The 11,955-nt window shown below is 43.7% G+C and overlaps 1 protein-coding gene and 1 pseudogene across 1 annotated transcript; one reads left to right on the top strand and one right to left on the bottom strand.

The window, feature by feature from the left end:
• The first annotated feature begins 326 nt into the window (after nucleotides 1-326).
• LOC119316079 lies at nucleotides 327-5,204 on the top strand (annotated as a pseudogene).
• Nucleotides 5,205-6,399: 1,195 nt separating this feature from the next.
• On the bottom strand, nucleotides 6,400-11,584 carry LOC119318315. Its single transcript, XM_037592851.1, has 5 exons — nucleotides 10,898-11,584; nucleotides 10,048-10,165; nucleotides 8,506-8,858; nucleotides 8,326-8,424; nucleotides 6,400-8,002 (listed from the first exon to the last, which is right to left on the bottom strand). Exons 1-5 carry the CDS (start codon nucleotides 11,557-11,559, stop codon nucleotides 6,784-6,786), a joined length of 2,451 nt encoding a protein of 816 aa, XP_037448748.1. The 5' UTR covers nucleotides 11,560-11,584; the 3' UTR covers nucleotides 6,400-6,783.
• Nucleotides 11,585-11,955: the final 371 nt, after the last annotated feature.

Below are 11,955 nucleotides of genomic sequence, written 5' to 3'. Positions count from 1 at the left end.
CTAGAAGCTAGCCTATGGTATGATTGTGTGTTGTCCTACGGACTAAAACCCTCCGGTTTATATAGGCACGGGAGGGGGCTAGGGTTACCCAAGGTCGGTTACAAAGGAGGAGATATACATATTCATATTGCCTAGCTTGCCTTCCACGCCAAGTAGAGTCCCATCCGGACACGGGACGAAGTCTTCAATCTCATATCTTCATAGTCCAACAGTCCGGCCAAAGGATATAGTCCGGCTGTCCGGAGACCCCTAATCCAGGACTGCCTCAGACCCCCTCTCCACCCAAAGCTGGCAAGAGATTTTTCAACCCAAAAGCTTCTGTAGACATGGATGACAATTACTGTGTTAGCTTCCTGTTGTTCTTCACTGCACTGATTTCTCTACTACCCAAATTTTACCCAGAGTCCAAAAATCAGTATAGTGATGAACACCAAATCCTTCTAGGACTCAAGAGATACTGGGGGAGCTCACTTGTGCTTGGCAGATGGAACTCCATTTCCTCTGACCACTGCAGATTGGGAGGACTTACATGCACAAAAGGTGAGGTCACTGCCATCTCCTTCCACAGCAAACCCTTATGAAAGCAATCCCACCGTCCCTTTGCCTCCTCAAGAATCTTGCCTACTTGGACCTCTCCTACAACAACGTCTCCACTTCATTCCCTACAATACTCTACAATTGTTCCAATCTAAAGTACCTGGACCTTTCCAACAATGCCTTTGGTGGGAAACTCGCAGCTGACATAAACAGCTTATCAGCGTCAGCTTATCAGCAAAGCTAGAGCGTCTCAACGTATCAAGCAATTGCATCATGGGTGAAATCCCACCATCCATTGGATGGTTTCCAAAGATCAAGTCACTGATCCTCGACACCAATCAGTTTGATGGAAGCTATCCAGTACAGGACATAAGCAATCTAGCCAACCTCGAGATGCTGACTCTGGAGGACAACCCATTTCTACCAGCTCCATTTCCAGTTGAGTTTGGCAAGTTGACACACCTCACATACTTGTGGCTGCCGGGTATGAACATGACAAGTGAGATACCTGAGAGCATATCAAGCCTCATAGAGCTCGGCCTCTTGGCCGTGACAACTAATATGCTGCAAGGCCCAATTCCGACATGGGTATGGCGGCATAAGAAGCTTCAGTACTTGTACATGTTTAACAACGGTTTGACAAGCGAGATTTCATCCAGTGTCACAGCCGTAAACTTGGTGGAGCTTGATGTGTCCTCAAACAATCTAACATGGTCAATACCAGATGACTTTGGTAAGCTGATCAACCTTACCTGTTGTTTATATACATTAATCAACTTCATGGGTCAATACCGCCAAGTATTGGGTTGCTGCCGAATCTCAGAGACATCCGGCTATTTGAGAACATGTTAACTGGTTCTCTTCCACCAGAGCTCGGAAGGCACTCACCGCTAGTCAATCTTGAAGTCTGTGACAATAACCTTTCTGGCAAGCTGCCAGCTGATCTTTGCTTCAACGGGAAATTAAATGACATCGTTGTGCTCAATAATAACTTTTCTGGCAAGCTTCCAGAATCGCTAGACGGCTGCTGTCTGTTGAACAATTTAATGTTGTACAACAATCATTTTACTGGAGAGTTCACCAAGAGCATCTGGTCAGTAGTGACAAATCAGCTAATGACAGTTATGATCCAAAACAACAATTTCTCTAGGACCTTTCCTACCCAGCTACCATGGAACTTTTCATGTCTTGAGATGAGCAACAACAGATTCTCTGGTCCCATTCCAACTTTAGTAGGCAAAATGAAAGTATTTAGGGCAGTAAATAACTTGCTTTCTGGCCAAATTCCCTAGGATTTGACAGGCATTTCTGTAGAATCGAAAGTAGGTCTAGAGGGGGGTGATTAGACTACTTGACCAAAGAAAAATCTAGCCTTTTCCCAATTTTATGTCTGCAGATTTTAGTAACTTAGCACAAGTTAAGCAATCAACCTACACATGCAATTCTAAGAGTGTAGCAGGGGAAAGTAGAACATTGTATATGAAGGTAAAGGGAAGGGTTTGGAGAAGGCAAACACAATGTAGACATGAGATTTTTGGCGTGGTTCCGATATGTGGTGCTATCGTACGTCCACGTCGATGGAGAGTTCAACCCGTGAAGGGTAATGGCTGCGCGAGTCCACGGAGGGCTCCACTCACGAAGGGTCTCCGAAGAAGCAACCTTGTCTATCCCACCATGGCCATCGCCCACGAAGGACTTGCCTCACTTGGGTAGATCTTCACGAAGTAGGCGATCTCCTTGCCCTTACAAACTCCTTGGTTCAACTCCACAGTCTTGTCGGAGGCTCCCAAGTGACACCTAACCAATCTAGGAGACACCACTCTCCAAAAGGTAATAGATGGTGTGATGATGATGAACTCATTGCTCTTGTGCTTCAAATGATAGTCTCCCCAACACTCAACTCTCTCTCAGAGATTTGGCTATGGTGGAAAGATGATTTGAGTGGAAAGCAACTTGGGGAAGGCTAGAGATCAAGATTCTTGTGGTTGGATTGGAGTGTCTTGGTCTCAACACATGAGTAGGTGGTTCTCTCTCAGAAAATGAGTAGTGAAAGTGTAGGCATGTTCTGATGGCTCTCTCTTGAATAGAGAAGGGGTGGAGTGGTATATATAGCCTCCACAAAAAATCCAACCGTTACACACATTTTACCCAACTCGGTCAGACTGAATAGAAGAACTCGGTGAGACCGATTCAGTTCAAAATGTGACCGTTAGGATTCTCGGTGGGACCGATATGGTCAACTCGGTGGGACCGATGTGCTAGGGTTAGGGCAAAACCTCATCTCGGTGTGACCGATTGCATGAACTCGGTGAGACCGATTTCAGCAATGAGCAAATAGAGAGTTGGTCAGGCAAACTCGGTGGGACCAATCGCTCATTTCGGTAAGACCGAAACGTTACGAAGGGAAACAGATAGTTTGCATTGCGAACTCGGTGGGACCGATCGCTCATTTCGATGAGACCGAAACGTTACAAAGGGAAATAGAGAGTTTGCATTGCCATCTCGGTGAGATTGAAATCCTGATCGGTGAGACCGAATTGATTAGGTTTTTGGCAATGGCTATGTCAAAGGAACTCGGTGGCGCTGGATAGATCAAATCGGTGGGGCTGAGTTTGACTTTAGGTTTTGGACATATTTGGAAATGAGAAAGTCGTTGAGGGCTTTGGAGCATATCACTAAGCATTTTGAGCAAGTAGATCATTAAGCAACACCTCATCCCCTTTTAATAGTATTGGCTTTTCCTATGGACTCAATGTGATCTTGGATCACTAAGATAGAAATGAAGAGTTTTGAGCTTTTGCCAATCTTTGTCCCTAGCATTTTGATGGGTCCACATCTTTAGTCCATGCCATGCCAATCATTGAACTTCCTGAAATATTTAACTTGAATGGATATTAGTTCAATGAGCTATATATTGTTATAAATTATCAAAATCATCCGGGGATTAGTTGCACTTTCAATTTCACAGGTAGAAGAGCTTGACCTTTCTGTAAATCAAATTAATGGATCAGTATCCCTGGCAATTGGAGTGCTAAAGCTCAAAGCACTTAATCTAAGTGGAAATCAGATATCGGGTACTATACCTGCAACATTTGGGTTTATATCAGAGCTAACCATCCTTGACCTCTCCTCGAATGCGCTATCTAGCGAGATCCCAAAAGATATCAATAAGTTGAATTTGAACTTTTTAAACCTCTCCATGAATCACCTCACAGGGGAAATTTGAACATCATTGCAAAACGAAGCATATGAGCAAAGCTTCCTCTTCAATCCAGGCTTTTGTGTCTCATTGAATAATTCCATCCCGAATTTTCCGATTTGCGGGGCAATAGCAAACACCAACAATGATATCTCCGGGAGGCTTATAGCCCTCTTTTTGTTCTTGCAAGTATCATGCGTGTGGGTTTGGCTGTTGGTGGTTTCTTGCTATTAAAGAGGAAAAAGAATAGCCAAGATCCTCTATCATGGAAGCTAACCCAGTTCCATGCACTGCATTTCACAGAGTATGATGTTCTTTCTGGGCTCTGCTCACTGGATTGGAAGTGGCAGGTCTGGCAAGGTGTGCCGAATTTGTGTTGTGGATGGAGAAGGTGGTAGTAGAATGGTGGCTGTTAAAAAGATATGGAACGCGCAGAACCTTGACAACAAGCTTGAGAAGGACTTCCTTGCAGAGGTCCAGATATTGGGTGAGATCCAGCACACAAACATTGTCAAGTTGCTTTGCTGCATCTCAAGCTCAGAGGCAAAGCTTCTTGTCTACGAGTACAGCAGAACCTTGACAACAAGCTTGAGAAGGACTTCCTTGCAGAGGTCCAGATATTGGGTGAGATCCAGCACACAAACATTGTCAAGTTGCTTTGCTGCATCTCAAGCTCAGAGGCAAAGCTTCTTGTCTACAAGTACATGGAAAACGGTAGCTTAGACAGGTGGCTGCATCAGAGAGATAGAGTTGGTTCACTGGTGCCTTTGGATTGGCCCACCAGATTGCAAATTGACATTGACTCAGCAAGAGGTCTTTGCTATATGCACCATGATAGTTCACCCGCAATAGTGCACTGTGATGTCAAGTCTGCTAATATCCTTCTTGACCCCGAGTTCAGAGCAAAGATAGCCGACTTCGGGCTTGCTCGGATTCTTCTCAAAACCAGAGACCTTGCGTCAATTTCTGCCATAGGTGGTACCTTTGGCTACATGGCACCAGGTAAGAAAAAGAAATACAAACTCAAACTGGTATATATTTAGGATGTACCATGTGCTAATCAGAGACTAGCTTTTTTGCAGAGTACGGATACCGGCTTAAGGTGAATGAGAAGGTCAACGTCTACAGCTTCGGAGTGGTCCTGTTGGAGCTCACAACAGGGAGAGTGGCAAATGATGGAGGCTTGGAGTATTGCTTGGCAGAATGGGCATGGAGACAGTATCAAGAATATGGCCTGTCAATTGATCTTCTTGATGAAGACATTCGAGATCCAGCCAACATTGAAGATGCATTTGCAGTGTCTGCGCTAGGTGTGATCTGTACAGGTGGGCAGTCTTCAGTACGGCCATCAATGAAGGATGTGTTGTACGCTCTTCTCCGATTTCAACATAAATCAAGGGAAAGAAGCCTGCAGCATGCTGTCTCCGAAGAAACATCACTTCTAGAATCCTAGAATAACTGAAGACGTAGAGGAATAACGATATTCCAGTTAATGGAGTATAATCTATCATGAGATCCGGGTGCAAATGGTGTAGGTGATTTTCTGTTTCATTATCTTTCACATGCTAGTTTACGTTATCCTTTTTGTGTCGACATGAAGCTTGTGGAGTGTGCAAGTATTGCAGCCACAAACTCCTGAAAATAAAATTCCAGGCTAAATGCATGTGGTTATTTTCTAACATGCAGACCAAATATTTGCTGAAAAAGTAGATAAATGACTATGAAATTACTGGCTTTTTGGCCAGGGTTTATGTGCAACATTTAGCTTTCTTAGAAGGCTAATCAAAGTGCAAGGGAAATTTGCATATTCTCATGAGAAGAAGTGACAATTATTGAAGATAGGTTACTCCAATCTAGTTGCTGAGCCTGAAGGGGGGATGGGGTGGCGCTATGCTTTGATGTGCTAAAGGAACACTTTACATTTACAGGGTAATGTTTAGGCCATGAGGCTTGCTTACACAGAACTACTGCTAAAACACACACAAAATCCGAAATTCTAGCTGCCTCTTGAAAAAATATCTAAATTCATAAGGTAAATATAAATTGCAACTCTTAATATAAATTGCAACTCTTTCCTCAAGAGATAAAAATAATTGGATCAAGAGCATGTATGTAAGAGTCTAGCATAGAGTACATGTGTGAATGTAGTACAGATGATAATTATATTCTCCATTAGAATAGGCGCACTAAGTTTAATCATGAAAACTTTCAGATACAAGACTTGATGTAACGAATGGTAAATCAAACAGCCAGCAACAGTCGGATTTGCCACATCCTGACCATTGGATCAATTTCATCCAATGATATATATACAAAGCTATTCATACACTATATAGTGGTATAGATGTTTACATGTATGAAAGAACTCCCAGTCAAAAAATACATGCAAGAACTGATTGATACATCAAGGATACATACAAATTACAAATTGGATCAGCAGGCGTATTGAAGAACGGAACAAGATTCAAACTGCGCTGAGCAAATGAGTGACAACAAAATTAGTGATATGAAGTTATGATCTAGCCAATGACTACAAACCTAATCTAGAGAACAAAAGGGAGCCTATTATGCAAGAGATCAATAGTTTCAGAACAAATTTTCTGAAAATTCATTACTGAAAATATATGAGTTCACTTTTCACATTGCACAGATGACAATTGAACTCCATTACTAACTTATCTTTGAATATATAATGTTTAAGATGAAGAAACTGATACAACAAATATTAAACATACATGCATGGAGGCATGTTCTCTCGCTGCATTCTAGGCCCTTCCTTGAGAAGATTATGAGGCAGCAAATGGTGAAGAAAAAAGGAAAAAGTTCTTTCACAAAATCTGAACATACCAAATTCCATGATGTAACACTCCACCTGTTGGCTAGCTTGGAGCCTTGGAAAAAATCTTGGAAATATTAACACTTCCTAAAACATCCCTTATCGACAGGGTCTCAGGATCCAGTGCCATCAATCCAGTTCTGAATCCAAGAATTTTGGGCACACTGTCCACACTTTCGATGCTTATGCTGCCACTTGCATTGCCATATTCTTACCTTCTATTAGAACGCCTGAGGGGCCTGTCACTGCCATCAAACTCACTACTTCTATCCCAGCTTCTCCTTTCATTTCTTTGCGAACCTCTTGAGCCATGATCTTGCTGATTACCCCTCCCTCTGCGATCAAACTCACTACTATTATCCCAATTTCTTCCTGCATTTCTTTGTGAACCTCTTGAGCCATGATCTTGCTGATTACCCCTTCCTCTGCGATTCCTATCAAAGGGCGACCCACCATCATGCACATCAACACTCCTGAACTGTTCGTTGCCTCTTGTCCTACCATAACGGTCCCCACTAGCGCTTCTGCTATTTAAGTTAGAGCTTCTGGCAAGGAAGTTTCCTCTGAAATTTGTGGAGGACCTGTTCCTCCTATCATCTGATTGTAACTCATCATCCATGTCAGAGTCCATATCAGGAACTGTTTCACGGCCTCCCTGTTTACGCCTTTGTTTAGATCTAAAACCGTTGTCAACATCCTCATCAAAATCAGAAATAACCCCATCATTACTCTCTGAGCCAAAAGATGCGTTTCTGCGGTTGTTCGAACCGCTCCAACCTCTGGTTTTCTGCCAAGAATCAGCAATATGACTAGATCTTAGGGAGGGTTGATCATCAAATTCATCATCATCAGCTGAACCTGTTGCTTCATCCTTTGCCCCATAATTGGAATTTCTACTGTGAGCAAATTCGTTCAAGTCTTCTGAATCAGAAGAAGCATTCTCAAGGTCAGAATAACTCACCCTCGACACACCACCTGTCTGACCACCTTTTGACAAATCAAGCTCATAACTGTCAATATCGTCCTCTTCGTCATCAAAATCATCAAAACCAACTCTAGATGAGTTCAAGTTGTCTCTTCCACTGAACTTTCTCTCTCTTCCCTCGCTCCTTGGTTCATCCATTCCAAAGAATTTCTCGGCCTCAGAACCCTTTGTATTATCTCTATATGAGTTGTCCACAGATGAGCTCTCCCTGATTTTGGATGAATCAGCAAACTCAAATGCTGCAACATCAGCACCATCTGATTCATTATCATCGAAGTCAAAGTTCCACGCATTAGAGACGTCAGGCTTGCGAGCTGGTCTTTCCAACCGTTTCCGCGGTGCAGATTGATATTCTTCCATTTGGCTGTTGGTGTATTCATCTGGAGGACGGTTATGTTCACAATGGAAACATGACATGTTCCGTCTGTAGTTCAAAAAATTGCACCTAGATATTGATAGAAAAATGTGTAAGGATGACAAATTATCACAATTATGTTCATGAATGGTTCAAATGTGCACTGTTTCCTTTATCATTCCTTGTTTGTATAACTATTAACTAATTGCCTCTTGAGAAACAAATGACAGCACAGAGAAACGTATTCGACATAAATAATGAAGAAAGACAATCAGATACCAGGCTATTCTTATTCACAGGCGTGTTCCTAGACAGATAACAAACATGGATGTGATCAATATGAGGCATACTAGGAAACTGCTGTGTATAAGTTCAAAAAATAGACCAAATAAATCTGTGGTAAGTGAGCTAACCGAGGACACTCCCACTCTCCAGGTAGAAGTTGCCTTTTGGGACGCTTAGCATCACACTGCAAGCAAATTGTATTTTTTGCAAAGTTCATGAAGTCACACCTGCAACCACATACTTCAGAAAATAAGAATCGCTCCTGAAGTCAACATTCTATAAATTACAGGTGAGACAGGTTAAAGTACTTTGGGCAGAGCCAGTCTCCTTTCTTCATCTCTACGTCATCACGTCCAACTCGTCTCTTTGGTGGTGGAGGCGGTTGCTTCACCTTAGGTGGCAACTTCCTGATTACAGGGGGTGGAAGATTGGGGTCAATAGGAACAGCACTCAGCTTGGCAATCTCGTGTATTAATTTCCGAACGACGGTCTTCACGGATTTCTGTTTGAGAAGTGGTTTGTTCTCCACAGTCCCCTTTATATGATCAAAACCATAGACCAATAAAATACGCATAACATCAAGAGTCCGAGCTTCATCTTCTTTACGTGTAAGGATATAGCCTCTTGAGCATGAATTTCGCAAATTACATGAACTGCACACCTGCAAATCAGGAGCAAAATAAAGAAATGAGAAGATTACACCTTGCCTGGTCTTTCTAGTGTATTTTCATCTTTCATGTTTATATAGCAGTCAGTAGGAGTCCATAAAAAACGAGGAACTGAATGCTGAACCAAACTGTTGAGAGATGTTTTGGTAACTAGTTGTGGGTATGTAACAGTCACCTCTGTTATGCAAATACATATTAACAAGAAAATTAAGTGGCATGTTTCTAATATGTGAACATAAGTGGAAAAAATCTAAATACATATACAATTGCGGCTATTTACTCCTATTGCTATAAAACGCAGACCTATCACGCCATTGAATGTTGTGTTAATCTTTAATAAAATCAAGAAAGGCAATAAACTATCATAACAATAGCAGCAACCATTTACATAAACATAGTCGTAAATAAGGAGTTGGAAATAGATAGTAAGCCAGAACGCACATTGTGGTCAGGTAAGTAAATAATTTGCAAATCAATAAATTGATGTACCCAAAGTGTCATGACTACTGTGCATATGCCATTGTTCAAAGTGAGAAAGTACACGTATCCAATGTTCAAAAAGGCGCTAGGGGAGTGTTTTGCCGCCACCTAGGGAGAGCAACAGTAAAAAAAAAAAGAGGGAAACAGAAAATTGGGCACTATGGGCTAACCCAGCACATTAAACCACTAGAAAGGCACCTATATGCTTATTAAAGCAGATCTGGGAAAGAACGCCAGAAACTGCGGTTTCTATTCTATTTCTCTCTTTCCCTGTAGTAACAGCGATGGGCTTGGCAGAGCTCGATTCATTGTAGAAGAGGGTGATTTTCCTTCAGAGAAGCGTGAATACTCATCGGAGAGGGTGATTTTTTAAACCAGAGAAGGTTGATCCCTCGCCAGAGAGACCACGACTTGTCATCCAATAGGTCAATTCCTTACCTGCGGCCTAAACCTTCCCTTAATACCAAGATGCAGCATTCCGATGCCTCAAAGAACCTATGCACGCCTAGGTGAGCACAAATATACCTTTTATAACCTTACAAATATCTACAGATCACTCAAATAGTGACTACATACAATCAAGAAAGGAAGTGATCTCACCCATTTTGTTTTTCTGTTTTTCAACCCCCATCTAGAACATAACGTAGTGAAACGAAAACATGTGGGCTGCGGAGAATAAACTTGAGTTTAGCTGCAACTTACATCACCCTCGTCAAGGTGGACCAGTTTCCTTATCAGCTTTGCAGAAAACACAACTTTTGGATCCATGCTGGGGCACCCATGGCCAACCAATACTTGAAGATCCTTCCTAGGCAACGGCCTGCATCATTAAGAAACTGTTAACATAATTTCTATTACATAAATATCTGTTGGAGTGCAATATATACCTTTGGACACGAATACCAGTTTGTCTGCAGTGTTTTTTTTTTACTTGAATCGTAATGACAAAATCTGTATGCATAGTATTCACTGTTTTCAAATACATTATAATTGCCCTCTGTTATCATGTGCTTTAGGCTAGCAGTATATATCATAGTTTCTGATAGTGCTAGCAATTTTTTTGCATCCAGAAAGAAGTGTTGCAATGATCAGAAGTATACTAATGTGCACAGCGTCCATGAATTTCTGACTTCATGTATAATAGTTTTATCTGCATTTCACTGCTTTAACAAGAAATGTATTTAATGGAACAAAAATGTAATTTGAGTAGACAAAAGGTGAATCCTATGTGCGACAAAATAATTCCAGCAAGAATAATTCATAATTCTAAACTTACAGCAATGGAACTTTACAGATGTAAACCTTTGTGGTAGTATTCAGTTTTTATTCCTTAATACCAATACTAGATTATATAAACAGAAGTATTGTATCAAATTATACCAAACACTAAAAGTAGCAAGCATCCCTGATGTCTATCATCCTCTGAACCTGCCTAGGCATTTCGGCAGCAGGCCCTTTACAAGTCTAAGGGACATTCAACTCTCACATTCATGCCAAAGTGTTTTCATCAAACAATCCATTGATAAGCCAATTAAGTGAGCGGGGAACGTACTTGAGGATGTCGAACCGGTCGCGGCCGAAGTTCATGCAGGCGTTCTTGACAGTGGTCCAGTCTCTGGAGAAATCGAAGCCGGACTCCTCGGCGACCTCCGAGAGATCCATGGGCACCGCCGCGGCAAGGCGGGACTCCTGGTCGGCGCCACCCGACCCTCCCCCGAGGTCGAAGTACCTCTGCTGCGCGAGCCGCTCCATGAGCTCGATCCACTCGGGCCAGGGGTGGACCAGCTCCACCTCCCTCCGCAGCACCTCCGCGACGCTCATGGTCTCCAGCCCCTCCGCCGCCGCCTCCTGTCCGACCGTCGCCGCGGCCGCCTCGACATGCTTCTCTGGCTGGCCGCCCGGCTCCGGTCTGGGCGGGGGCGGGGGCGCGTCGGGCGGGGGCGGGGCCGGGCGGCGCCAGGACTGGATGCGGCGCAGGGCGGCGTCGCGGGCGGAGAGGTCGGAGGAGCGGTTGCGGTCGAGCGCGTCGAGCTGGTCGAAGACGAAGGAGAGGCGGGCCGAGAGGGAGGGGGGCTTCGAGGAGGAGGGGGCCGAGGGGCTCTCCGGTGAGGGGGGCGGGGGAGAGGAGGAGAAGGGGAGGCGGCGGTGGAGGAGGGATGGGTTGGGGATGGAGCGGCGGCGGCGGAGGAGCGTCAGGAAGCGGGAGGCCGCCATTTCCCGGGGTTTGGCGGCGGCTCTGTTTCTGTGTGTGTGAGGGGATGCCAAAACCCTCGCCGCCGTCTCGGAGCTCCTCGTGGGTTGTTCCGGAGGTTGGAGCCCTGATACAGATGTACAGCAAACTACAACAAAATAGTTTTTTTTTCTTTTAACAATTACTCCCTCTGTACCGTAATATTTGTCTCTGGAGCAGCTGAATTACAACTAAACTAGCGAAAAGGCATGTGCGTTGCAACAGGATAAGGGATAACAAAATTACGACTTCAAATTAAGCCATTCGGAACACGTTAACTTTAATGAAAACAAATAATGTACAGCCAGGGAGAGGGAAAGAAAGACGGATGACGGGCTCCCGCGACTCACCTGGCGACTCGTTGGGCGGGGGCGCCGATC

The sequence above is a fragment of the Triticum dicoccoides genome, chromosome 6A (assembly GCF_002162155.2).
Source record: "Triticum dicoccoides isolate Atlit2015 ecotype Zavitan chromosome 6A, WEW_v2.0, whole genome shotgun sequence".
Classification (NCBI taxonomy): domain Eukaryota; kingdom Viridiplantae; phylum Streptophyta; class Magnoliopsida; order Poales; family Poaceae; genus Triticum; species Triticum dicoccoides.
Note: the sequence above shows the minus strand (reverse complement) of the source record. Positions and strands in the feature narration are given on the sequence as shown.